A 27,034-nucleotide genomic window follows, 5' to 3' on the forward strand; every position below is an offset into this window, starting at 1 on the left:
CCAGGGCAGCGGGACGTCTATAAACACGTGAAAAAAGGTGTATCATGCGGGTGGTCAATATCTAGTCAAAGCTGAAGGTGCAATGGATTGCTCGGAGCGTCCAGCACCTGGGGGCTCCCTTCCTGCGCAGCCCTGGCCATCCGGGTGCTCATGCTCACCCCCGACGGAGGCGGCTTCCCGCCCACGGTCAGTAGTTGGGGGAGACGCAGGGGGACAGTCGCGATTTTCGACCCCGCGCCCCAACCTGAACTAGCAATCACCACCACTACCACTACCACGACCACCACCAATTCACGGCCGCCGCCCGCATCTGACCCTGAGGCTGCAATCGGAATGGTAACTGTTGTTCTTCCCGCGCCCGCACTGGTGTTTCGGGACCGTCCAATTCACGCGCTTCAAGCGTCCATGTTCGCATCCACGCGTCCTCTCCCTCCCGAGTGGGCGACTGTGACTGGCAGACGGATCCCTAGCCTTGACCTAGACTCAGCGCCAGTATCCCCGCGATGCCGCAAGGCACTGTTTGGCTGCCGTGGCTGCGCGCTGAAGCGGGCGGGCAAGGGCCGGGAGACGATGCCTCCAGTTCCCGAAATGGTTGGTTGCCGCACCTCCTTCAACAATCCGCTCCTTCGCCGCCGTCTGTGCTTGCTGCTCCTCACCTGCCTTCTTTGCCTTGGAGTATCTGCTCTCGGTGGCCTCAGCTTCTGGTTCCGCTCATCGGCCCTCCTCACGCCAGACCCTGAACCCGTGCCCAAGCTTTCCCACTCTCACCTTTTCCACCCTTTTCTTCTCACTTCTCATCCTCCTTCGCTACGAGCGTGCACACGGCCTGGTTTCTGTCTTCGCTCACGGCGCTGCAGCTTGCGAAATAGCTCTGCCCATCTCGGGTCGACTATTTCAAGCTGATCCACCAGCTCCCTCCCCACTTTGACCTCCCTCCACATCTGGTCGGCCACCGCTCTGCAAGGCTCCCAGCTGAACAAGCACAGCCCGAGCGCACCACGAGCGACTCGGGCTTCACGATCGTTTTGCAGGACACCTCTATGTCGGAGCTGTGCAATCCCAACATCCTCTCACCATGAACGTGGAGCAGACACCCTCGCTCAAGCGTCCGCGCTCGCCGACCGAGCCTCACCCCATTCCAGTTGCAAAGATCCCACGGACAGCTACGAACCACCTGCAGATCAACTATCTCGTCCGTCAGCACAAGGAGGACATACCACTCGTCACGGTCAATGACACGCTTGGAGAGATAGCTCGGTTGCTGAGCGAATACGACGGAGTCCTACAACGCCATGAAAGTCTGGCGGGCAATCTTGGGGCTCGGCCTGTCGGACCCATCTTGATCAAACGCTTCGAGAAGATGTTCGATGGGCCACCCAAGATCCTCAAGTCCCATGCGAAGGACTCACATGTAACCTGGTTGGATGTCGCCGAATTTGCTCAGAATAATCCGAAACAGTTCAACCTGGAGAGAACTCGCAACGGCATAAGAGTTTGCCAATTCTACACAAAACAGTGTCGCGTCGAGATATCCGAGGAAGACTACGTGCTCATCGCAAGTGGTCACCCTCAGAAGCTGATCCCCCCGCAGCCCATCAAGGAAGACGAAGACAAGGAACTCGGTGTCATGGATCTTCTGGATCGTAACCTAGGCCAGGTCATCCAGCTTGCTGATCAAGGTATGAGAACCTTTGTTCCTTCATAGCTAGAATCTAACCGTGGGCAGTCTCCGGCCGTGCGCGGCAAATGATTCACAAAATGAAAGGTCGACGGACTGCAATCCTGACCAGGCGCGAGCAGGAACGAGAACCGCGAAGACAGCCAACAAGAACCGAAGCCTCGCCCACCTCACCAGCAGAGATCAACGGAGTCAACAATAGCAGCGCCGGCAGGCCAGTTAGGAGCATCGAGGTTTCTCAGTCACCTCCTGTCGGCTTCACAGCTGTCAATCTGCGGCAGCCAGCTGCGGAAGATCCAGATCGACGCCCGCCCTTGACAAATGACGCCCTAAGGAGCATCGGCGATGATGCATTTGGCACACCAAGCAACGTCACCATCATCAACGGCAGATCAGTCAAGGACACCTCGCCAAGCGAGCGAGCTGAGCTGATGAAGAACTTCTTAACTCCAAGCGAGAGAGAAGCTGGCCTGACCGAAGAGACCATCCGGCGTACCTCGTTGGGTAGTGGTACTGCGCGGACTCAAGCCATGCATGCCAACGCAGCAGACAAGCCACGTTCCCGTTCGAATGAATTGCCGGGTGGAAGCTCCTCGACAGTCGCCATACCGAATACCCCTGCGTCGTTGATGCCGCAGACGAAGCCTGCTCAGCCAGAGAGGGACGATGGCGGCCCTTTCAAGGCGGAGATGGTTCGCAGAATGGACAACATGTGGAAGGGAGATCGGGTGATTCCTCCTTGTGATCGTTGTAGGAGACTACATATGGACTGCCTGAAGAACCTCACGGCGTGTATGGGTTGTACCAAAAAACACGCCAAGTGTTCATGGAAAGATGTTCAGGCAGGGGAATTGGATATGACAGCACCACCTCCACGCGACAGGACACCAACACCATTGGCCTCCCCGCCGGCACCTGCACCACCTCTCTCAGCCGGATCTACGATCGAGGTCAACCAGCAGCCGGATGAATTGAAGCAAATGTCTCGCATTGGTCGAGCCTCATTAGACTTGGCAGGTGAAAAGACGGAGAAACCCAAAGACGATGACTTGACGGAGACACGAGAAGAAGCAAAGTCGGAGCCAGCTCCATCGAACACCTCGAGCGGGAGATTTGATGTGCGACCACCACCTTTGGTCCAGCAATTGCAAGATGCAGCGAACGGACGAGTGCCAACTGGGTCGACGCCGTACGAGACAAGTTTCCCGCCTCGCGAAAAGGAGAAGCCATACGAAGATGATGATGAGGGCGACCGCCTGCAGGCACTTGCTGCACGAGTCTATCGGTCCGCCTCCCAGGGAGGACATCGAGCTTAGGAAACAGGACCCATCAACACGAGTGCCACCATGAGAGGGGAAGATACATGGTGATAAGCACAAAGGCGATCGCATACAGGCACTCTTTTCCCGGGCTTGTCACGATGTCACTTCAGACCCGACACAGGAGCAGGTCGGAATAGTCCGGCGAGCGCCCTGCGGATCTGAGCAATGAACGGACAATAGGAAAAGTGCAGGGAATAATTACGAGAGCGGCGCGACATATGTTGCAGCATGATCTGGCGGAACAGATGAATTGTTTCAAAAGTTTCGAGGTCGAGCAGCGGGTTTACTTTTTACGCATAGCTTGTATTGGTAGGGGCATTTTTGCGTCTTTTGCGCAGAAGGCTGATGGAACAGGCCGGAGTTGTGGCGGAATAGATTCCACTGCCGCCGTCCGCCGGCCATCCAATGTACGGCGAGGCTTTGTCAGAGCGACAGGCGGCATGGTACTCGTACTGTGTACGGAGTACAATGTGCCCCTCGATTGTGGGGATTGTTCCTCTGCCGATGCATGTTCCGCGATGCTTGTATTCGGATGCTGACCTCGCATGGCCTCCACCATCAACATCCCACTTCTCCATGTCATCACTGCTGTTGTGCGTGTGAATCTACAGTCGCCATGGCCTGACAAGCGACTGACAAGCGAATCGGGGTCCACGGGTTTGCTTTGTCCTTTTCTGTAACTCGGACAGCCCTAAACTGTCTTGCTGCGCATTTGCTGAGCGTCTGCTGATCTGCTCCTGGTCTTCGGATACTCCCACCTGCATTTCTGCATTACCCCACGATCCATCTCAGCTGTTCGGAGAGAAATATTATTTCACTTGTCCTCGCGTCTGCGTTTTGGGACCGTGTTAGTCAACCGCCTGGCTTGACCTGTTCCCTACTCGTACCCAACTCGTCAACCCGCACTCAGCCTACAATGGATCCCTCCAAGGTCGACATCCCTCTGCTCAAGGATCTCACGATCGACAACATCACCGAGAACGTCATTGCGATCAACTCGAACAACCCAGACCCGCGATTCAAGTATATCCTCGAGAGATTAGTGGTGCATCTGCATGACTTTGCGCGGGAGACGAGGCTGTCCACGCAGGAATGGATGGCCGGCATTCAGTTCCTGACCAAGACCGGACAGATCTGTACGGATGTGCGGCAGGTAAGTAACCCACTAAGCAAGCCCTCACCTTCTCAGCACTGTTCGCGAGCCCGCCCGACAGAATTTCAGAAACTCGTTTTTCAAACCGTGACAAAGGAGGAATGGGACGTGGTGTAATAGGATGGCATGTACTGATGGGACTACTACCCAGGAATTCATCCTCCTCAGCGACATCCTCGGCCTGTCCCTCCTCGTCGACAGCATCGACCACCCCAAACCACCCAACTCGACTGAAGGCACGGTCCTTGGGCCCTTCCACACGCACGAGGCCGAAGTCCTCTCGCACGGCGACCTGATGTCGCACGACGAGAACGGCGATCCGCTGCTCGTTTTGTGCACCGTCAAGGACGTGCAGGGCCGGCCGATCGAGGGCGTCAAGATCGATATCTGGGAGACCGACTCGTCGGGCAAGTACGACGTGCAGCATCCGAACCGCGACGGGCCCGACGGGCGGTGTATCCTGAAGTCGGACGCCGAGGGTGTCTTCTGGTTCAAGGCCATTGTGCCCGTGCCGTACCCGATCCCGCACGACGGGACGGTCGGCCAGCTGCTCAAGAAGCTGGGACGTCATCCGATGAGGCCAAGCCATATGCATTTCATGTTTGAAAAGGAGGGTTTTGACCATTTGATTACGTGCGTATACCTTCATCGACACCTACGCTTGATCATCTTCCGGTGGCGGAGGTGGTGATCTTGTCGTCGTCGTCATTCCTACTGACATGATGTGCGCGTCAGGGCTCTTTATTTGAAAAACGACCCCTACGAGACCAGCGACGCCGTCTTCGGCGTGAAGAACAGCCTCATTGTAGAACTGTCGACCGTGTCGGCTGACCAGGCCGCGAAGTACGGTGTCAAAGAAGGAAGCGCTCTCATGACGTACGATTTCGTGCTGGTGACGGAGCAAGAGAGCGCGGATTTAAGGGCCCAGAATTCGCGGACCGCGCTGGAGAAGCTGGGCAGACGGGTCAAGATCGTGAAGGGCCTGCCGGTGCCGGATGTGGACTGAGCGGGAGGGGAGGGACGGAGTGGTAGGGAAGGGTTCGTGGGGTGCGACGAAAAGAGGAGGAAAAAGCACTACACGGTAGAAGCGACGGGCGGGACACATGCATGTATATATGTTCTTGATATACTCCGTATCTCTATGAAAATTAGGGAAGAAACCAAGCCTAGGAGTGGTGAAGTTGGTCTATTCGCCCGCCGAGGCCGCAGCCCTGTCACTCTGGGACTTTTGGCCTTGCTGTATCGAGCATTCGGCGGCTCCCCAGTGATCCCAGTTATTTGTCAAGCTTGAGGCGCAGTAGCAGGACACCCGCAAGGCACCACTGGCACCTACAGTACGAGGTACAACGACCATGCTTCTGCTGATTACGGAATCATGCAGGGAATTCGTCCCTAGGAGGGGTGCCAGGTGCTGATAGGTGCGCTCGCCCCTCGGAACGAGGCACGCCCGCCACGAAAACTGTCAGCGCGCTGTTGCCTCTGGTGCCTTTTGGTGCCTCTGGCGGTCCCCTTCCCCAAATGACGTGCTTGATTGATCGATCGCCCGCGAAACTTCGACGACGAGAGCCTAACTGGGGATTCCATTCGCCCTGCGTCAGATTCTGGGCTTCGATATATAGCTAGTATTTTCCTGCTGCCATCGACTCCGATAGCATACTCGTACACAGCAGTGATACTTCACAACCCGTCCTAAACACAACCGCCAGCCGCCAGCCGCCATCCTGCAGATCAACGTCACCGACGCTTCCCTCGTCGCCCTCCTCATCCTCGTGCTGACGATGGCTTTCTCCATGCCTTCGTTCCTCACACGATTTCTCCGCCCCTTCTCCTCGACCCAACTGTCCCTCCAGCCAGATGCCCTGTCAGCGATGCAATTCCCGCCAAGCTCCCAGCGGGCGATCTTCGCGGGCGGTTGTTTCTGGGGCCTAGAAGAGCTTTACCGCCATCACTGGGGCGGTGGCAAGGGCTTGCTCGACTGCCGCGTCGGATACACCGGCGGCACCACGAAAGCGCCGACCTACGAGGACGTGTGCTCAGGCCGGACGGGCCACGCCGAATCGCTGCTCGTCGTCTTCGACCCGGACGTGGTGACGTACCGGCAGTTGGTCGAGTTCTTCTTCCGCATGCACGACCCGACCACGCTGAACAGACAAGGCGCCGACACGGGCACGCAGTACAGGTCTGCCGTCTTTGCCGAGAACGACGACCAGTTGAAGATTGCCGAGGAGATCAAGCAGAAGGTCGGCGAGCAGTGGTATAAAGGCAAGACTATCACGACGGAGATCAAGCGAGCGACACAGTGGTACGACGCAGAGGGCTTGCATCAGAACTACTTGTTGAAGAATCCGTCCGGGTATCAGTGCCCGGCTCACTTTGTGCGACCACACCCCGAGTTGAAGTGATTAGATGGCTTGGCCGGGAGATGGAAGGTCGAGGGGAAGAAGAGTGTTGTTATACAGGAATGATTTGACGGCGTGGAGCATGGCGCCAACAGCACCCAACTAAATGGAATGTCTTATGTATGCGTGTATGAATTGATATGCTGAATGTTGTTTGCCATACCAGCTCGACGGATACCTAATTACTCGGACCAAGCGACCAAGTTCGCTCAGGGCCCAAAAACCGTGTCGTGCAAGAGATGCGATGCATTCATGTTTTCACACCTATTCGCGAAGCCGGACGACCTTTCGACACCTCTCACCGGATATCGGCACACTCGCACGCTGGATCAGTCACGACTCGTTGAGATCATCAAGGAATGATCCTCGTCGAAAGCGCTACTTAAGTTACTCCGCCACAGTCCTTGTAACTAAAGCGGGGTTAGGTCGCCGGCCTGAGGAGACACAGCCTTATCGATGATTTGAGTACAGTACCTAGGTGCGGAAGGTCGTTAGATACGTATGTGCGTACTGTGTGCTGTGTGCTGTGTACGAGGTACAGTCCAGAGACAAATACCTTAGCCAGTGATTCCTGAAGCTGCTCAAGGTGGATAGTTACCTCAATCTTGCTTGTGACTCTCTAAAGAACTTCTGGAGCTAGACGCTAGAGCTTCTCCCTCCGACGAGTACTCCGTACAGCGCGGACCACTGTTTCTTGAAAGAGATAGTCCGTACTGCGTGGTATTCCTATTCCTATTCCACAATTGGAGTATCTACCCTGTAACTCGGTACTCCGTACATCCACACGACTTGGGACGTTCGAACACACACTTCCTTTCCACAAGACGGCGACGCGGGTTCTCATGATCCCCCAGAATCTTGGTCGGTCAGCGTCAGATATACCTACCTACTCGTACCTCATTCCCAAACACGACTTTACTGCTACAAATGCCCGACTTCGTCCGCGTGGCCGGTGGTGTCGTTGCGAAAGACCGCGTCGCCGAATCGGAAGCCGCCCAATTCGAGGCTCTCAAGAAGGGTGTCCTGGCCGAACAGGCGCGGAAAGAACGAGAGGAAAGGCAGAGGAGGATAAGCCAGGGTCTCCCTGCCGAGTTGACGGCCGAGGAGAAGAGAGAACGGAGGAGGCAAGAGAAAGCGCAGAGAGAGGAGGAAAAGCGGAAGAGGAGAGAAGAGCTGGGCAAGGGGAAAGCAAGTTCTGGGCGAAAACGCGAAGGCGAAGGAAACAGAGTCTTGGGCTTGTTGTGCTTCGGTGCTCGATGAGTCTTGATTCAAGTCGATAGTGCTGCGACAAAAAGTTCATAGCCGACTGGGCATCCTCACTGCGCCGTCGAGTCGAATGACAAACCCGTTCAGCATCGGGTTCTCCACCATCTCCTTGACGAGCCGGGCAAATTCATGCCCTTGGCCCATTCGCATGGGATATTGGATCATCTCTGTATTCATGCCCGCTCTCGCGCCTGTAGCTCCCTTTTCTTTCTTGGCTCCTTCTTTCTCAGCTCCTTCTTTCTTGCCCGGTTGCTGCTCTTGCGATGGTGGTGGTTTCTTCTTCGGCGGAACGGTCATGCCGGTCTGGAACACTCCCGGCGCGACGCCCATGACTCTTATCCCGGCCTTTTGGCCCAACTCCCGTGCCAGCGGGAGAACGATGCTTCGGACGGCACCTTTACTGGCGCTGTACGCCAATTGACCGACCTGACCCTCGTAGGCCGCCACGGAGGAGACCACGACGATAATACCGCGCTCGCCGTCCGGACCCCATGGTTCGTTGAGCGCCATATGCGGGATCGTCAGCCGGATGAGGTCAACCGTGCCACGCAGATTGATTGCCAACGTCCGGTCAAAGCCGGACATGTCCATATACTTGACTGTTTCGTGGGTTGCTGAAGGATCTTGCTTGGGTAGGGAGAGGGCGGCTGTACCGATCCCTGCCGAGCAGATGACACCGGTAAGAGGTGCAGAGATATCTTGTTTGATCCATTTCAGAGTGTTTCGCAAGGCGGTTTGTATGGACTCGGTGGACGCCACGTTGGTCTTGGTGAAGAGGATGCGCGAGGAGTCAAGCTGTGAGTCTGAGGGAGGAGGGTTGAGGTCGAGGATGGAGACGTATGCGCCGGACTGCACAAGGAGAGAGGCGGTTGCAAGGCCGAGCCCACTGCTTCCGCCCGAAACGATGAATGTGCGGTCCTTGATCTGCATGTTTGTTGAGCCTTCTCAATGTCCTGGCGGGTAGTTTCGAGAGATATCGTTACAAAAGAATCGGTGGCTTGAGCAGCAGTCCTTAAGACGCCGAAGAACCTACCTCGGCCCGGCAGGGGGCTTTCATGTGCTTCGTGAGATCAGGCGAGCATCATGAGGCTGGTTACGTACTTCCCTTCAATAAACAGAGAGTCCTAATTGGTTTCATGTGGTGTGGAACTCCTAGCCTGGATGGTAGGTTGTGCGCCGTGTGTACTTCACTGACCGGAATTTGCGAGAGGTGTGTGTTTCTGAACTGAGCAGGTGCTCGTTGAGCCCAGTGACACGTGACATTGGTCTCTCTAGGCGCTGGGGGCGGCTACAGTCGTCATAGGTGCCTATTTTAGCCCACCACACATGCCCCTAGAGCCTTGCCGGCGCCACCATGATTGCAAGCCGACGCCCGCAGTGCTGCTTCGGGCAAATGTCTGGGGTTGGGCTTGAAACATTATTGATTCTGTCACGAGTCACTCGCTGTCAATTGATCACGGGAGATTTCGCCGAGCTCAAAAGCACATTCTGGAAGTGAACAGCGTGTGTGTATGACTGACTCAACTTGAGCTGCAGGTGATCCTTCGTCAGGAGGTGCCGTACATCCTCACTGCACCGAAGTTCAACTACACGAATTGAATCTTTCCCGCCCCCAAGCCAGAGACACTATTCAACGCACGCTGATCGGGTCCGTCCACGTACATCGCGGGGCCACAACGAGACTGGGCCGCCATACGAACGTAACCTGGAGAGCAATAGATATCCGCCTGGCGTTGGCCTACTCGGCTTCTCTGCAGCAACTCTCCATGACCACCGCGCCATATGTCCCTATCCTCCAGTCGCTCGAAACCGCTGCCCACCCGGAGCGTCAACAGCCTCAGAAATGGAGGAGCCAGATCCCGAGACTCGTCGAAGCCGCGCAGTAGATCTATTAGCGCCAATGATGCGTATCTCTACGCTTTGAGGGTGGCGTATCTGGCATACCTGTTACAGCCCCGCAAGACGAGAAAGAAACATGTCGAGACCAGGCCCGCAGTCAGTCGCGCCGCGACCTCTAATTCTTTCCACGATCTAATGAACGACTTCACCGTGGTGCGAGACTCAAAAAGCACAAGGATCCCTCATGACTTCATCAGGGCGCTGGAAAAGAGACTGCAAGGCATCCTCATGGGGAGGGAGAACCGGCAAGAATACCAGGAGCCAAATGTCAAGAGAGTGTTTGCCATCTTCCTCAACACGCTGTCCGACCCGGCTTTCAAGAAACGCATGGAGGCAGACCGGAGGGCCGAAGACTTGGTGCTCATCTTCTTCTCAACAGCCACGAAGGAGTTACAGAGGAGCCACCAGCCAGGAGACGACGGGGTCAAGCGCATGGTTGACCGCCACGTCGCGCTCTTCGTCCGGCTGATGTCGCTAATTCTAAAGGACAAGGACTGGGCAAAGGATAAGCCCGATCTGGCCACCCGATTACAGACGCTAGAGTCGAAGTTACTGAAAGGAGACGAAAATCTGGCAACTTCTCAGACAAACGGAGAACTCAAAACCGTGGACGAGGTGGTGCCACTAAGCTACGAGGTCAAGGACATGCCGCTGGTTCTGGCGGTCGGGCGGCTCTTCGGCCTGACTCCCACCATGGTACAATCCGACATTACCAAGCACAAACCGGTGTGGACGGAGAAGGCAGCCCTGCAAGATCTGAAGACATATCAACAGCACCTTACTCTGGGGACCAAAATGGTCCTCAACACTAACGATTTCGATACCCACGAGGCATATAAGGCCTGGAAGAAGAGCGAAGGACCCGACCTGTCCCAACTCATGCTCGCCATCATGCAGTCAAACCCCGAGTTGGCCAAAAGCACCCCTGGAGGCGCTCTGCCTCAATTCAGGGACCAAGCCGAACCGACGAGTCCGTCCGACGCTCACTATGCTGAACTCTCTCGAGCCATCTCGCAAGGGGGGGAACCGTCCTCTTACGTGTTGGATCTGCCGGCAGATCTAAGCGCTCTCAACTTGAATGTGAATGATTCTTCCCAACGTAACGATGACGCAGCCCAGCTCTATACCTTCATACCTCCGGATCCCAGATCCATGTTTCGATATATTATGCTTCAAGCCCTTAATCATGACCTAAACGATAAGACGAATGAAGGAGGGGGCCAACTGTTCTCCAAGGAAACCACAGAGGTCCTGAACGAGATCGCCCTGAGATGGCGAGTACCAAAGTTCACTCGCATTGTCCTCTTCCTGGATGTTGTCCGCGAGAAGTTTGTCGAAGGCGCCATTAGTCTGGAAATGCTGGATGCGGCCTTCAATTACGTCAAGGAGCCTCCGCAGGAGGAGCCGAAGAACAAGAGGAGCTCGCTGGTAATGAGCTCGACCCTATACGACCGGAACAATTGGACCATTGCCGACTTCGCCCTGATGGGTAAACTCTTGAATGCCATCTACGAATACCTGCTTCGCGATCTGTACGAGGTCATCTTGACCTCTTACGCTGACAAGGCGCAACTACCACGGCTGGGAGCGATCATGGCCGTGATAGACGAGCACATTCGGAGCGATCCCAGTTTCCGTCAGAGCCCTGAAGACTTTGAGAACTTCAAGGCTGCCGCCATTGATGGTTTGGCAACCGAAGCTCGAAAAATGTACGACAGTCTTCTGGATCGAGAGTTGCCTCACGAGCAGGAAAAGTGGGAGTGCTATCACATCATGCAGCTCGCAAAAGCCGTGTTGAAGCTCGCAGAGAAAGTTCAGAAGCGGTTCAAGAAGAATCCCGAGATTCTCGGCATCAATCCACTCATGATCTTGGTCAACTCTACGCTACCTGCATTTGCGGAAGACTCAAAGGCTATGCTGGAACAAGTCTTGGACAACGCTCAGAGAGACGGGCTTGAGGTCCCAATCCAGGACGGGTTTGATCTGTATAAGGCGTTGAGCGACTTTCGCCGAGTGCATGCCGACGCCTTGCCTCATGTCCCCTTTGCCTACAAGATTGAAGATGTGTTGGGCGATTTTGTTTGGCGATGGATCAGGTCTACCGAAACACAAGTCATCGGCTGGGTGGAGAATGCGGTAAAGCAGGACGAGTTCAAAGTCAGAACGGAAACACCTGGTCAGAACCCTACTGAAGATGAGCGTCATTCCACCTCCGTGCTCGACATTTATAGCTCTTTCAATCAAGTCATCAACCAGATCGGCGAACTGAACTGGGACGACGACCTCAGCTATGCCAAGTTCATGACGGCTCTGTCAAAGGCAATTGGTCAAGGCATCTCTCGATATTGCGATTTACTGGATCAGATGTTCAGCAAGGAGATGGATAGGCTGACTCCGGAGCAAGAAGCTGCCGCCAGCATGACCAGACAGGAGAAATGGGTTCAGCTTGCCAAGGACACCTGGAATCAGAAAGAGAGAGTCGAGCCTTTCAATTTCTATCCTCAGTCGTTTGTCAAGCTCAACGACATATCTTTCGCCATCCAGCAATGGGACAAGCTCGAGTCTGAGGTCAACGTTGACGCGTGTGCTGAGGTGATCAAGAAACATGCTCCTCCACTGCAGCAGCGACCAAAGAAGACATCCAACTACGTCTTCACCATCAAGATCGTTGAGGCCGAGGATCTTAAGGCTTGTGATGTCAATGGTCTTAGCGATCCGTATGTCGTGTTGACCGACGAATACCAGAAGAGACTATTCAAGAGCAGGATAGTCTATCGAAATCTGAACCCTCGATGGGACGAGTCAGTGGATATCACCACGCAAGGGCCCCTCAACCTCATTGCGACTGTCTGGGACTGGGACGCCATGGGGGACCATGATTACGTGGGTAGGACTTCGCTCAAGCTTGATCCTTCCCACTTCAGCGACTTCCTGCCACGAGAATACTGGTTAGACCTCGACACCCAAGGACGGGTGATGGTTCGTGTCAGCATGGAGGGCGAACGCGACGACATCCAGTTCTACTTTGGCAAGGCGTTTAGGAGTCTTCAGCGCACTCAGCGAGATATGACGCGCAAGATTACCGACAAACTATCTGCCTACATCAACCACTGCCTCTCTCGACGGGCACTGCGGTCACTACTCAATAGGGGCATCTCCATGGCCAACGTCTCTGCCAACGTCTCGTCCTTCTTTGCTCGAAATCGAGTCTCCGCAGTACCACCTACGACGACCATGCCCACTGACGCCGAAATCGTCAACGCTATCAAGCCACTGTTCGACTACTTTGACGACAACTTCGCCATTATGCAGCAGACGCTTACCTCTGACGCAATGAAAGCCGTTATGACTCGTATCTGGAAAGAGGTCCTCGTTACGATAGAATCGCTGCTTGTACCCCCACTTTCCGACAAAATCTCGCAACAGAAAGCCCTAACTCAACAAGAACTTGATGTTGTGTTCAAATGGCTTCAATCGCTGTTGGAATTCTTCAACGCCGTGGATGAGGATACAGGGGAAGCTAATGGCGTCCCACTCAACGTGTTGAAGAATCCGAAGTATCACGAACTGCAGATGCTGAATTTCTTCTATTTCGAACCGACGGATTCACTCATCCGCGAATCCGAACGCATGGCCAGCGCCACTGCAGCTTCCCAACAACAACTTTCGCGGTCTCGCTTCTCTGCGCCGGCAAATCTTGGTAATGCGAACCTCCTATCTGCAGGGAACCTTGCTCTCGGCGGCGGAGCACGACGAGCTAAGAGCATCATGCTCTCCCGCAACCTGGGGACCAAGCGGAAAGCCAAAGAGGAGAAGTGGAAAGCCGCGCAGGCGGAACCGAATGATGATATGATTCTTCGAATTCTGAGGATGAGGCCGGAGGCGGGCACGTATCTCCGAGATCGCAGTAGGCAGAAAGAGAGGCTGGCTGCGGCGGCGGCAGCGGAGATGATCGTGAGGCAGAGCCTTCTGTCTGGTGGCGGGAGAATGACCGGGCCCAGTGTCGTTAGACGATAACGTTGGAAGATTGCAAGCACATAAGCCGGGGCTTTCCAACGATATCCTGCATTGTGGCTTTCTCATCGGTTCAGCAAGCTCTCGACAGGATCTATGGCCCGTTTGGTTCTGGGCACACTTGTTGTGCAACGACGGATGTGCAGGTTCGAGAAACCAGGCGCACAAGGGCGCATCCTCCATTTCACAAAGATGCAGTAATTAGCGCATACGGCACGGGATGTGAAGGCGTTGGTCCAGTATACCCCATCTATCATCACGCACACTTTTCTCTTCAGGAATTGCTTGGTTTTAAACTCATTGCTCGACCTTTCGCATTGGTCTCATTCCCTTCTACTCTTTAAAGCTTTGATCATCATCAGGAGAACAGTGACACAGTCGGCACAGTCGGCCCAGTCGGCCTCAGCGAATCAGCGCGATTCGACATCGTCCTTCTATCCAACGTCCCACTGTTTGGGTCTTCCACTGACATTAAAATGCCAGTCAGCACGGCTTTACTCTTCCCCCAGAAAAACCTTTTCTCCCAACGTGATCAAGTTGGTCTTCCCCCCATCCAGCGGGCGCGAGAGAGCAATGCTCTCAAGACCAGGTATTCGACGCTCTCAATCTCTCTCTCCGCGCCCACGTGGCTTCCAGGCCGAAGACCGTCATCTCGATCATTACTCCTCCGCCCTCTTCGCGTCCCTGAAGGCCACACCAATCGAGATAGGCGCGGCATTTTCGTACCGGACAGGGGAGGTTGAGGCCACTATATGAGCGAGGGGGTTGGGCAAATTGTGGTGGAGATACGAGTACCGATCCTTGGCTCGAAGGGGGTATTTGGACGAGTACCGATTCTTCGCTGGAGGGTGGTGTTTGGACAAGTACTGCTTCTTCGCTCGAGGGTGGTGTTTGGACAAGTACTGCTTCTTCGCTTGAGGGTGGTGTTTGGACGAGTACTGCTTCTTCGCTTGAGGGTGGTGTTTGGACGAGTACTGCTTCTTCGCTCGAGGGTGGTGTTCGTGGTGACGGCTGAGACGTAATTGAATGCCAGGCCACCCTGCGGATGTAGGCCATCCGTTCGATCGCCAGGAGCAGATTCTGTTCCGTGGCTTATCCGTCCCAAGCTGCAGTGTGGACGATGGTGGGAGGGTGAGGTTCTCCACGCGCCAGCCCTTGCTTGCCGCCTCGGTGTCGGGCGCGAGGATGTTGTATACGTGTGGTCAAGGGCAGGGGGAATCGGAGCGCGGACATCCTTGGGACAGAGCTTGCAGAGGCGGTTGACCTGGAAATTTCGCAGAACCAGTGTGTATGTCGTGCGAGACGTCAACGCGAGGCAGACCACAGAGGGGGCGTCGAGGTGGTCGACGATCTCGAGGAGGATCTCTGGGGCCAAGCCAGCGTGAAATCGTCTAGTAGTGGGATTGTTACTGTTGCGTGGCTTCGGACGAAGTGATGGTGCGAACAGCGACAGGACCAGGGAGGCATTGAGGCAGACTGAGATTGGCGGCATGTTCGTCAGCATTGTTCAAAGTGTCTTCTGCTGGAGGTGCTGAGGCTGTCATCGGCTTTGTCTCTAAAGGGTCGGTGGTCTCGTTCGGCGGCTCCCACGAAGCAGTCGTATCATCGACCGTGGTGACCATTGTCTCTTAGACTCAAAAGGTCGTATGCTGCTTCGAAGCCGTGACGGCCAGGTGGTCCGTAGGTAGGGTAGAAGCACAGAGACACATCTTGTGGACTTGCGATATTCACCGCGTCGCGCTGGAGCTGGACGGCAGACTTCTCACCGCCCGGGTGTCCGACTGCCTGGCGTAGAATGAAGGACGTAGATGTCCAGACCATTGTTCAAGATGAAGACACGCCATTGTCCGCGACTGTGCGTAGTGAAGCGCAATACAGTATCATAGGGAGTGAACATCGAAGAGTCGCAGGATCGTGCTATTTCAGATTATACATACCATGCACACACAGAAAGAAGTAAGGAGATAACTGCTGTTGGGCTCAACCGAGATACAGCTTACCAGAGACACGCATCAACAGCCGTTGATCTGGATGTGAGAGACCGCTTTGGATCGACTTCAGCAACTCGGTGCCATCAATCCAGGCACAGAGAGTGTGCAGATCCATTCTGTCACCTGGCTAGAGAGTGGCCCACGACGTGCTCAGAAGAGAGGAAGTCACACTCTCTTTAATGCTCCTAGAAGTGGGTGAGCAATGGCTGAGCGAAGGGACAGGTAGTGGCCGGAGACTGCTATAGTCTGGCAGGTATAGCAGTTCTGTTGGAGGCCCATGCTCTTTCGCCTGTCCATTCGACGATTCCCATCGACTGCCTTACTGGACGGTGGTCGATGGTACCAAAGGGCCAAAGAAGCCCTAGAGATTATCACTGGCGTGGATACGGTAGCTGTAACGATGGCTCGGGTTTGTCTTTCGTTCTTGCTGGAATATGTAGTCCGCCAGACTCTGTGTCAAGGGCTTAAGTTGAAAGAGGATCTCTGCTCGCAACCGTCGGATGATGGACGGTTTTCTACGCTGACTCGACCCGGCTTCCACCTGGGAGGAGGCTCATGATACACTTTGTGGTGACTGATGTACATCCGGCGAAACGTTGCGACGATCCAATGCACTGCCCACTGCCATGACAGGACCACTAATGGGTGACCAAGGCCAGCATCACTACTGTGTGTGTGGCTAAGTACGGAGTACGCAGTATAAAGTGACAGAAAGAGCCCCGACACTTCTACCCATCCACTCCACCGTACAGTATACCTCTCCGGCAGGCTTTTCGCAAATCAGCGCAATATCTTGGCACACATCCACTACCGCCAATATCGAATTTCACTGCGAAATTTCCCCACTCGCGTCGTCGACGACATTGAAACCGCCTGCAATTCCAATTCCCACGTCCACGAGAGTCTCCTCCTCTTCATCCCGCTGCCGGTCACCGCTCACAAAGGACTCAACCTAGCAACAAATAACCCACCACCACCACCATGGAGAACGAGAAGGGAGAAATCGTCGATCTGTAAGCCCATCGCCCTCGTCCCTGTTCCAAACGGGCATCTTCTCTAACATGTTCTCTTCTTCCTTGCTACCAGCTACGTCCCCCGCAAATGCAGCGCCACCAACCGCATCATCAAGGCCAAGGACCACGCGAGCGTGCAGATCTCGGTCGGCAAGGTGGACGAGAACGGCCGCTACACGGGCGAGAACCAGGTGTATGCTTTGTGCGGGTTCGTGCGGAGCCGAGCCGAGAGCGATGACAGTCTGAACCGCCTGGCGCAGAAGGACGGGTTCTTGAAGAGCGTGTGGAGTGCGCAGCCTACGAGATAGGCGGGCGTGAGGGGTGTGAGAGGGTGTGAGAAAGTGTGCGCAGCGAGCCAGTCAGTGGGAGAGGGAGGAGAAAGCCTGGTCAGAAGGATACCATGGCCTGCTTTGCCTGCCTGCTTGCCTGTCAACGATGTAGCCCGCCGTCGTTATTGGCCTCGGTATTCGATGTTGTTGAAGCACGGTGGACTGGACAGTGGAGGCCAGGACATTTGCGCTATTGTGCTTGCATGCCCGCTCACCTTCTATCCGTCGGGCAGACACGGGCGAGGCGAGGCGAGGCGAGGCAGTGTCCTGCGATTCAAGACGCACTTCGACTATTACAACATTAACCACTGCAAGTGTGAGGTGAAGGTTATGGCGAAGGGTCAGGATGATAGAACGTCAATCAAGCATGGCTCAGTGCGACTTATCTGGGTGGGAGAAAATTACAACCCAGCAAGCCAAAATGAACAGAAACAAACAGCTATATATCTCGTGTTTCACTGTCCTACGCTGCGCCATGATATACTACCGCTATGCTCGACGAGTTCCAAGGATGATATCCAGGGTCTGCGAATCGCTCAAGTAGAGAAAATGTGCTACCCGTATCTGTGCTCTGACTCTCAATCTCGGAATTGTCACAGCTCTTCAGAAGGCGGCTCTATAGTCCATGTCTTGATGTTCGGCTGGTGTATGTATGTATGAATTTTCTACCTCCCCAGTCATGGTGGTAAGTCTGGGGAAGCCTTGATGTGCCGGTCACGCCTCGCGCAGCAAAGAGAGGGGGAGATCAAGGGAAGGAGATACCGCTGAGCGTTGAGAGTCAGAAGAATCCAAATGGGTATCATTTCTAGTTCTTCTTCGAGTCTTCGAATCTACCTACAGGGTAGAACGTGCCGTTGAACGGACTTGGCATGGTCTTGCTGTGACGACGCGTGTCCGTTCGCAGATATGGGTCAGTAATCAGGTCTCATCCTTCATACAGTCGTATGGTCGATAGGGACATCTCTTTCCTTCTAGTCTTTGTGTAACCGCACGGCCGGGTTAGTCTCGATGAAATTGAGGTCGACTTTGTGGCCCAGCAGTTCTCGGATGTTGTTGACGCCGTACCTTTTCGACGTCAGCACTGAGTAGCATGCAAAATCGAAACTTCAACCAGGACTTGACTTACTTGATCATGGTCGGTCGCTCCAAGCTCAAACCCCAGCCGTAGATCCGCATGTCCTTGGGCAGACCCATGGGCTCGAGCATTTCCGGTCTGAACATGCCGCTGTTTCCGATCTCGACCCACTTCTTCAGGCCTTCGTGGTAGCTGAAGATTTCCATACTAGGCTCGGTGTAGGGATTGTAGGCCGGCTTGAACCTCAGATTCTTGATGCCCATCTTGCCGAAGAAGACCTCCATGAAGCCTATCAGGCCTCCCAGTGTTAATCCCCAGTCCGCGATGACGCCCTCCACTTGGTGGAACTCTGCCAGGTGTGTTTGGTCGACGGTCTCGTTTCGGAAGACACGATCGATGGAGAAGTATCTTGCCGGTCGAGGATTGAGTGCTAGCTTATGCAGCATGTAGGTCGAGATGGCGGTGGTGTGAGTCCGGAGGACCAGCCGTAGTGATTCCTCTTCAGCCCATGGATACCTGTAGCCTATGGAGCCGAATTTTCCGTCCTGGTGAACCGCTCGTACGTCGTCCCAGTACTGCTTGTAGTTTAACGTTTTCTCCTTCGACTTTGTTCGCTTGTGCGAAGTCGCTGGGGTATGTTTCTCGCCAGGAGCGGCAGGCTCTGGATCTGCGCGGGGTGGGTCGGCCTTGGCGGGATCTGAGATATAGAAGGTGTCTTGCAGGTCGCGGGCTGGATGTTGTTGAGGGACGAAGAGAGCGTCGAAATTCCAAAACCCTGTTTCCACGTATCGATTCGTGGGCATCTCCTCGAATCCCATTTCAAAGAAGATCTCCCGGAACTCTTGGCGAACTTTGTTAAGAGGATGTAGCGCACCAGACGGCGTTATGGCACCCTTCGCCTTGAAATTGTATGGCTTCAGCTGCACTGTCTTCCACGCCCCAGAAGCCAACATATCTGCGGTGAGGTCTGTTTCCTCCTTGACGAACTCGGTCGAGAATTTGGGACCTTTTGAGATCTTGAAGGTGACAATCTTCTCTTCAACCACATACTTCCTCTTCCTGAAGTCGGCAAGGGTCTTTGGGTTGTCTAATGTCTTTGTTGACTGAATCTTCTGTAACTGTTCTTGTACCTCATCCTGTATCTTGTCTGTTGCGGCCTTGAGGGTGTCACCTTCCTTCGTGACCCACTTGAGCTTAAAGGCATCCCCTTGACCGAACTTCGCGATGTTGGCGTCACCAACAGCGGCAGACAGGTCCTTGATTTTCAGCCCGTCGAGTGCTTTTCGTACGGCTTCAAACACTCTTGCGCCATTGCTTCCATTCTCGGCGATGTCTTGACCTTCTCTTGTGAGAACGAGTTGTATCCGGTCGATCTGCTCAGCTTCGATGAACTCTCGTGACCGCAGCTTATCGACAGCAGATTTGACGCTGACAAAGGTAGCATTGGGAAAGGCTTCGGAGGTGAGAACTGGCCCGTCGGAGGAGTTGAGGACTTGAAGCACCTGCGGCGTTAAGTCCTCAGCCATGGTTCAGTCTGCGAGAAGCCGCCTGCACGCGGCAACAGAGAAATATGGATTGCGAGGCGAATAACCAGCAGGATAGAACAAGCACTGGAGGGAAAAATGATTGTGCCCTCGTCGCTTCAATGACTCCAACCGCCTAAGGAAAATGACTCCAAAATGAAAGTGGGTCTGATGTGCTCCAGCCTCGTGGTCGGAGCCTCGCCGATTGGAGCGGGGGAACTTCATCACCAACGCCGCTCCGACAACGTTGTCAACCCATGGACAACAGGTTGACAAACTCCCGACACCGAGGTAGATTAGAGGATACAATGACACACCAACTCTGTTTGTCGTCCCGACATGTATTGGTTCTCCCATATCTAACGAAATCAAAGTACAATTTGTGGTCCATCTCATGCTCCTGCCCACGTCTGCTCATCAGTTGTCTCCTCAAAACACGCCAAAAGAGACTATGGAAATGCAGCGTTTTTCCTATTGCCTTCTTGTGGCCCTGGCTCCCATATCACCCACCTTGCCTTCTTGTCCAATGCGGCGGCTCATTTGTGTCCGAAGAAGAGCGTTAGGGGAATCAGCACAACAACGATGAAGCAAATCCTCCGTAGATGGTCAAGAACCAGAAGACAGACCTCCACCCGAGCTTATCCCCGAGTAGTCCACTAACGACTGGGCCGATGGCAACAGGCATGAGAAGGCCGGGCTGGAAGAGACCCCATGTACGAACCCTTGTCGTCACGTTTTGTGTTGTCTCCGATCACCCAAGCTCCAATAACAATTGTGCTGGCACTTCCAGTGCTCTGGACGCAGCGAAGTACGAGTAGTTGTGCATAGGCTGGGGCTTCTGCCAGTTCTATGCATGCTCCAAGGAAGATAGCGAGGGTGCAGCAACATGTGATGCGGCGGCCTTTGGTGTCGGAGAAGGAGCCCTATATAGTAGGTGACAGTCGGAGTGCCTGATACAGGGAGTCTGTCCGACCGAAAGCTTCGTTCCTCAAAGGCTCAAAGGAAAATGACCACGAGAGTGTGCGCTGTGTCCGTCAATAGTGCTAGGGGTTAGAAAACCACTGCCCTTGAAGAGCAGCCTGAGGTTGGCCCGCTGGAGAGACTTGACGGCATATCGAGCTGGTGATGGGACAAAAGTTCGAGAACCTGCTCGGTCAGACAGTGACGCTTCGGTAATCAGGCTATACTGGAACCATCTCACCACAGTCTACGGGGTCCTCGAAGAAACTGTAGCCTCAAAGAAAAGCTTCAGTATTCCGTGGTCGTCACAGCGAGGTGGAGTCAAACTTTCTACTCACCTCTTGAACAGTCAATGATGCTCACAACATATTTTAGACACTGGGTGCATCGAACAACGTCGCGGTACGAGAGTCTCACCATATTCACCATAGGCATTCTGTCTAATAGCACGTCGGTATTATGAAACGAAGAACTTACTGGCAGCTAAAAGTAGAGGTGAGGGAGAGGTGAGGGAGAGGCGAGGGATGGGTGAGGGATGGGTGAAGGGCGATTGAAGTGAGGCGGGGTGAGCGCTGGATAGCCAGAGGAAACTTTGCCGAAGAACTTTACAACTCGTAGTCAGACAGTTTCCGCATCATCCCCCAATACTCCATCCTACTGCCGTGGTCCATTATGCCAATGTATAAGACGTCTCCTCTTCATCTAGCTGAGTAAAACTCGCTGCGATGAGCCCGAAGGTGACGATTCCCAGGAAGAAGTCCTGTAACAATTGTTTCAAGTCGAAGCTTCGGTGTGACCTTCGGAGACCCCCTGCTCGAGATGTCAAAATCGCAAATTGGATTGCGTCTACACTACTCGCGCCTACCCTCCCAGCGTGGATCATGGAGCTGAAGAAGTCGATCCGCGTTCCGCCACATCTTCCTTTGCTTCAAATGCTGTCCACCTCGACCCATATCCAAAGCCCATCAACCAGCCAGCAGATTCCCTGTCCGATGAGCCTGCCAACAGCCATCCCAGCGCCAGCTCCCACATCAAATCGACTCAACCTAGTGAGACACTTGACTTCTTTGGCGTCCAGCTGAAGTGTACCGTGGATGCCCACCGGATCCGCGTTCGTTGGCTCGAGAGTCTCCTACCCTCTATCGACCAGAGACCAAAACCATTTCAGCCGGCAACCATGTCGTTCGTTGCAAGCATCTTCAAGTCTTACCCCAGCATGTTTGTGAACGGCGGCTGTCCTCCCTTTATTCACTAGTCGCAGGTAACAGGTGAGGCCGCATGTCAGCCATTGGAAAACTGTATGAACATTTCTCGTATGTGGACAGCTCAAACCTTAGGTAGCGCTGATATGGTCCAAGAGGTCATTTTACAAGAGATGGCAAGACTTTTCGAAAAGGGAAGTACAATCTGCCCTTGGGTTGGCCTCGTGACTAACGGCGGAGTTGACAGCGTGTGCACTGCGGTCACTTGGACCTTCTGGCAACCTTTCAGGCCTATCTCCTCTATACTATTATGCTCTTCTCGAGCACGAGGTCGGCTGGCATTATCGACCAGGATATCATGATGCGACTCCAGGAATTAGCAGGAGACGCAGCAGGCAAAGGAACTATTTGCCACGGGGAAACGGAGGGTACGCGCCCTGACTGGGAATCGTGGATTATCGCATCCGCCAAACGAAGGACACTTTTCGCTTCCTCACTCTTCGATAACTTGGTCAACTTTTCTCAAGGATCGCCGTCCTTTGTCGCAGTCGAATTGGCCGGTCTTCCTGCGCCAGCAGCCAAGAACCTATGGAATGCACGGACACGTCAATCCTGGAACCAGGCTTATAATCTGCAGCTGAGCCATTTGGGAGACGGTGAATTGTTGATTAGCGATCTCTGGCCACAGTCTGAGGCAAATTCGGAGGTGCTACAGCCGAAGATCGACCGTTGGTTGTCATCTGTTGACGAGTTTGGGATGATGCTTTACGCCGTCACAGCTCACACTTATAACCACAACAGTCTTCGTACTTGAGCCTGGTGCTACCGGGCCGCTCTTTGAGCTATGATGTGGAGCTTCATGGTTAGTGTAATGCGTGGCCGGGGCTAATGTTCCGATCACTAATCTATGCTATATACAGCGCCTACTCGACCGCCCGATCACTATTGTCGAACTCTTGCACAAGAACCCTCCTGAGCTTAAAAAGCACGACAGACCCCTCTGCTATGAGGTGTTGAGGATGCAGATCACCAAGTGTTTCACCTACCAATCTCAGCTGAGGAGACTATCTCCACCAGGACTTCGGCGGACAGCTCGAGTCTGAGATAGGACTTCCTGTTGATTTTGTATGGTCGGCAGTAGCGGAGATAATCGAAGTCTTTTGAGGATTATCGAGCACTGACATGGCTGCGGTCACGGTCAAACCCCTGCTTGTACAAGTCCCAGGGAGCCTTGCTTTTGAGACTGTCCAGATCTAGGACAATGATCTGCAGTGATAAACTGCGGCGATAAACCGCAGCGATGCTCTGCCTGGCACTTAAAGCGGACGAGAAGGTTCCTCCTGATGACAATGTACGTCTTGTGCTTCAAAGAGTGTACGCGTGGCTGATATGTTTACAAAACAACCGCGAAGAGCCTGGGGTATGGCTGCACAACGTCGCTATTGTCATCGCGAAGACCAAATACCGCAAGGACACCTGGGTCCAGCCACTCGTGAAGTCGTGGAGACCTTTCTGGGCGTTGTGGCAGAAGTCGATAAAGTAAAAGGCTGGCCTCAAGACCAGCCACGAAATCTCGGCTGCGAAAACACCCTGCGAAAAACTGGAAGCAGGATGACGCTTTCGGTCGTCCAAACGTCTGAGCTGGTGTAAACCGGCTCGAGTAGGCCTTCCTCTGAGTCGGCTGTAGCCGAGGTATTCCAATCATAGGATTCGGGAAAAGTCCTGCTTCTCATCGAGAGGCTCCAGCAAATGCCAGAATACCATCTGTGGGCGCCATTTCCATATATGCACAGAACAGGCTGGTTTCCGGTGGTTCTTCGGCCGGCCATGGGCTTTCATATCCCGAACCCTCGCTCTGGAGACGTTGCCCTTAGCACGGCATGCTGAGAAGTTATCGAGCTTTTAAGGGCGCCGATGACCCTCACGGCTTTCACGATCCCATCACTTCCGCCTCCGTCATGCAAGCTGGTGGCAGCTTCGCTTCCTGACTAAGCCTGGGCTGGACCAGATAATACAAATATGCCAACGTTTCACCAGCCAGCTCTGCCATCCAACGGACTCAGCATCGCTCATATCTTTGCCACCGTAAGGCATCGCGAATCGGCCGATGATGTCTCGGAACACCTCGAACGCGAACGCATTTGACCGGGCATGGTTCGAAGCGAAGAGATCCACAACTATTCTTGCGATGAACGGAAACACGAGTCTGATAGGCAACAGGTTCGAACTGCGTCTATTTTTGCCTAAGAGCGCCCAGTCTCCCGTCCCGACTGCGGCCGCGCCGGACCAGAAATTTCCAGAGCCGTGATCATTGATACCGAAACGTTGATCCGGAAGCTCTGTGAGGAGTGGATTTGTTCAGGGGACGGTGTGGGCTTCTAGAACGCGTCATCGACAATGCATTTGTTTATTCAGCTCTGCACACCCGCCACGATATATGAATATCAGCGATCGGATTCAAAGTGGTTCTCTCGCCAGGGACTCATTTTCCGGCATCTCGGCCAACAACGGTGTCCGCGTCAAGTCGACCTGCCAGTGTTCGGCGACTCCCAATGCAGTAAAAGACATTCTTCAATGCAGTATCTCGTTACCCAGTTAGGCAATATGCACTCGATGCCAAGGACAACTACCTCTTACTCTCCCCTAATAGGCCCGAGGTAAAAACGGAGTCGGTGCATTCCACACCTGCGGAGTGCCGTCTGTTATCGCTTCGAATTATCAATCACTAATCATGACAAAAACCCACTTCAGATCTCGAGCCTCAATAATCCCGACAAAGATCTCTTCGCAGATTGGGATCCACACTACTTCAATTATGGAACTCAGGGGCCACCGCGTACAGGTAGGGCAGTTTAGGTGCACGGTACATGTAGTCCTGGACTGAAGAGCATTCACCATGCAGCATGCAGACTTCCAACAAACGAGTTTCACATACCCAACTGTGTGTTGGCCCTGTTCGAAGCCATGGCCGCCGTTGTCGTCGACGAGGCGAACAAGCCCCAGTTCACCAGAACTCAGGGCTTTGTGCTTGCAACCACGATTGTCATGACACAGTTCGTCCAGATGGCTCCCTTTGGTGCGGGCATCAATGGTGCGCTTGCGATTGGAAAGCAGTTGGGAGCAACTGAATACAGCTCAGCATGGATTGCGGCCAGCTATCCGCTCACTCAAGGGGCGTTCGTGCTCATGGGTGGGCGGCTCGGAATGATATTCGGGCACAAGAACATGGTGTTGATCGCGGGGGTCTGGTGGGTGATATTCTCACTCGTATCCGGGTTCACGAGGAACTTCATCGCCCTCTGTACGCTGCGAGCGCTCACCGGCATTGGCGGGGGCATGATGGTGCCCAACTCGATCGCGCTGTTGACCATTACTTTCCCGCCCGGGCGAATGCGAAACATTACGGTCGCTCTTTTCGGTGCCATGGCTCCGTTGGGCGCATCGGGAGGGTGCGTGCTTCCGGGGCTGCTTGTCCAGCTTGTGCATTGGAAATGGTTGTTCTTCTTTCTGTAAGTCAGGCCCCTTTGGGCGCAGTCGAGGGTGGAATATCAAATTCCAATTCTAACCGTTTGCGCTAGAGCAATGTTCGGAGCAGCCGTATTCACGTTGTTTTATTTCGTCGTGCCTTCCGAGGGCGAGCCCTTTGACAAGCACGGATCATTCGACTACCTTGGGGCTTACTTGGCGACGACGGGCTTGATAATGTTCAATTTTGTCTGGAAGTAGGCATTCTGATTACCTTGGCCCCTGCCGCAGTCCGTGACTCACAATATCACAGTCAAGCTCCTGCTGTCGGATGGGACGAGCCCTACGAGTACGTCCTCCTCATCATGTCGGTGCTTCACATTGTCGGGTTCTTGATCTGGGAGGCGAAATTTGCCAAGCACCCAATCCTGCCGTTCGACATCTGGAAGGCGCCATCTTTCCTGGCCATGATAATCGCCACGTTCTTCACCTTCATGGCCGTTGGCGTCCACGTATGGTACACCACGTTATGGAACAGCAACATCCGGGGGTTCAGCATGCTACTGGTCGCCGCGGCGTGGCAACCGCTGACCATCTTCGGGACCATAGCCGCCTTTCTAAGTGGCAAGATCGTGAGATACATCTCCGCCCAGTGAGTGGCCCGTCCTGTCTTGTCGCTAGAATTCTTGAGACCACGATTGTGGTTGAGCCTCTCCGACCCGCCACGCCCCAGTGCCTCAGCTTTTTTAGCCTGGAAATCAGGTCCCTAACTCTCGACTAGCCATTATATTGAGCTAACGTGTGAATACCACCAGGTACATCATGGCAATGGGCTCCATTGCCACGATAGTCGCCATGGTCCTCATCGCCACCCAGCCAATTCCCCAGACCTACTGGGCACAGTGCTTTCCCTCAACCATGATCCTCTCGTTCGGACCCGACTTTATCTACACGGCCGCACAGATCATCGCCTCCAATGCCGTCAAGCGCAAACATCAAGGGATAGCTGGCTCGTTGATCGGCACGGTCGCCTCCTACGGCTTGAGTACGGGACTGGGCTTCGCCGCGACGGTTGAAGCATACACTAATGATGGAGGAGGGAAGCCCGTCCAGGGGTATAGACACGCATTGTGGCTTGGCGTGGGGATCGCTGGGGCGGCGACGTTCCTTGCGCTTGCATTTGTCCGGATCCCCAAGGATGAGAGGGATGGGTGGGATGAGGATGAGACGGAGACTGAGGTGGGGGTTGAAAATGCTAGGCACGTCGCAGAGCCTACGCAGGGAGAAAAAGCTGTCCCGCCATCTTGATAGTTGTTCCGGCCGAGAATACTGGGGATCACTGGGATGGAGCGGGTGAAAGTACACCTGTACATACATCCATGCCTGCCGCGCCCCTCACCCCAAAAAGCCGACATGTCCAGCCTGTCGCATTATTGGAGTATTTTCCTACTGGCCACTTGGAGGGATAGACAGAGGCTATTGGCGTCTTACGGACCGTAACTCGGTTGGCCATTTTCGTGTCAGACTGTGAGAGGTATGAAGTTGGCTGGGATCTAGAGAGACTATTGACAGGGCAAAGAGCGGAGGCGGCTATACACAATGGGATCATCTGTGTAAATGAGATGGGTGGAGCGCGCCTCTGCCTCTGCTCCCAACCGTTCGATGCATAAGTCTTCCAACAGGCTTTGCCTACTGACATCCGAACAAATGCAAGGCGAGTTCTGTGCCATGTCCCACAAAGGGGA

The 27,034-nt window shown here is 54.3% G+C and overlaps 10 protein-coding genes across 10 annotated transcripts; 8 read left to right on the forward strand and 2 right to left on the reverse strand.

Moving 5' to 3' along the window:
• Window positions 1–1,075: 1,075 nt before the first annotated feature.
• Window positions 1,076–2,994, forward strand: G647_08986 (uncharacterized protein; the record flags this gene model as incomplete). Its single annotated transcript, XM_008733291.1, has 2 exons — window positions 1,076–1,679; window positions 1,727–2,994. The coding sequence occupies 2 exons, from the start codon at window positions 1,076–1,078 to the stop codon at window positions 2,992–2,994; spliced, it is 1,872 nt and encodes a 623-aa protein (XP_008731513.1).
• Window positions 2,995–3,916: 922 nt separating this feature from the next.
• On the forward strand, window positions 3,917–5,159 carry G647_08987 (uncharacterized protein; the record flags this gene model as incomplete). The annotated part of the gene is made up of 3 exons (XM_008733292.1): window positions 3,917–4,153; window positions 4,305–4,786; window positions 4,889–5,159. The coding sequence occupies 3 exons, from the start codon at window positions 3,917–3,919 to the stop codon at window positions 5,157–5,159; spliced, it is 990 nt and encodes a 329-aa protein (XP_008731514.1).
• Window positions 5,160–5,931: 772 nt separating this feature from the next.
• On the forward strand, window positions 5,932–6,555 carry G647_08988 (peptide-methionine (S)-S-oxide reductase; the record flags this gene model as incomplete). The annotated part of the gene is made up of 1 exon (XM_008733293.1): window positions 5,932–6,555. The coding sequence occupies one exon, from the start codon at window positions 5,932–5,934 to the stop codon at window positions 6,553–6,555; it is 624 nt and encodes a 207-aa protein (XP_008731515.1).
• Window positions 6,556–7,479: 924 nt separating this feature from the next.
• On the forward strand, window positions 7,480–7,812 carry G647_08989 (uncharacterized protein; the record flags this gene model as incomplete). Its single annotated transcript, XM_008733294.1, has 1 exon — window positions 7,480–7,812. One exon carries the CDS (start codon window positions 7,480–7,482, stop codon window positions 7,810–7,812), a length of 333 nt encoding a protein of 110 aa, XP_008731516.1.
• Window positions 7,813–7,848: 36 nt separating this feature from the next.
• On the reverse strand, window positions 7,849–8,748 carry G647_08990 (uncharacterized protein; the record flags this gene model as incomplete). Its single annotated transcript, XM_008733295.1, has 1 exon — window positions 7,849–8,748. One exon carries the CDS (start codon window positions 8,746–8,748, stop codon window positions 7,849–7,851), a length of 900 nt encoding a protein of 299 aa, XP_008731517.1.
• An 852-nt stretch (window positions 8,749–9,600) lies between these two features.
• On the forward strand, window positions 9,601–13,734 carry G647_08991 (uncharacterized protein; the record flags this gene model as incomplete). Its single annotated transcript, XM_008733296.1, has 1 exon — window positions 9,601–13,734. The coding sequence occupies one exon, from the start codon at window positions 9,601–9,603 to the stop codon at window positions 13,732–13,734; it is 4,134 nt and encodes a 1,377-aa protein (XP_008731518.1).
• Window positions 13,735–16,703: 2,969 nt separating this feature from the next.
• Window positions 16,704–17,043, forward strand: G647_08992 (40S ribosomal protein S21; the record flags this gene model as incomplete). The annotated part of the gene is made up of 2 exons (XM_008733297.1): window positions 16,704–16,735; window positions 16,809–17,043. 2 exons carry the CDS (start codon window positions 16,704–16,706, stop codon window positions 17,041–17,043), a joined length of 267 nt encoding a protein of 88 aa, XP_008731519.1.
• Window positions 17,044–18,035: 992 nt separating this feature from the next.
• G647_08993 (phenylalanine-tRNA ligase, alpha subunit) lies at window positions 18,036–19,665 on the reverse strand (the record flags this gene model as incomplete). Its single annotated transcript, XM_008733298.1, has 2 exons — window positions 18,036–18,129; window positions 18,191–19,665. 2 exons carry the CDS (start codon window positions 19,663–19,665, stop codon window positions 18,036–18,038), a joined length of 1,569 nt encoding a protein of 522 aa, XP_008731520.1.
• A 1,889-nt stretch (window positions 19,666–21,554) lies between these two features.
• Window positions 21,555–21,704, forward strand: G647_08994 (uncharacterized protein; the record flags this gene model as incomplete). The annotated part of the gene is made up of 1 exon (XM_008733299.1): window positions 21,555–21,704. The coding sequence occupies one exon, from the start codon at window positions 21,555–21,557 to the stop codon at window positions 21,702–21,704; it is 150 nt and encodes a 49-aa protein (XP_008731521.1).
• A 3,084-nt stretch (window positions 21,705–24,788) lies between these two features.
• Window positions 24,789–26,597, forward strand: G647_08995 (uncharacterized protein; the record flags this gene model as incomplete). Its single annotated transcript, XM_008733300.1, has 4 exons — window positions 24,789–25,333; window positions 25,403–25,546; window positions 25,603–25,941; window positions 26,105–26,597. The coding sequence occupies 4 exons, from the start codon at window positions 24,789–24,791 to the stop codon at window positions 26,595–26,597; spliced, it is 1,521 nt and encodes a 506-aa protein (XP_008731522.1).
• Window positions 26,598–27,034: the final 437 nt, after the last annotated feature.

The sequence above is a fragment of the Cladophialophora carrionii genome (genome assembly GCF_000365165.1).
Source record: "Cladophialophora carrionii CBS 160.54 unplaced genomic scaffold supercont1.8, whole genome shotgun sequence".
NCBI lineage: Eukaryota > Fungi > Ascomycota > Eurotiomycetes > Chaetothyriales > Herpotrichiellaceae > Cladophialophora > Cladophialophora carrionii.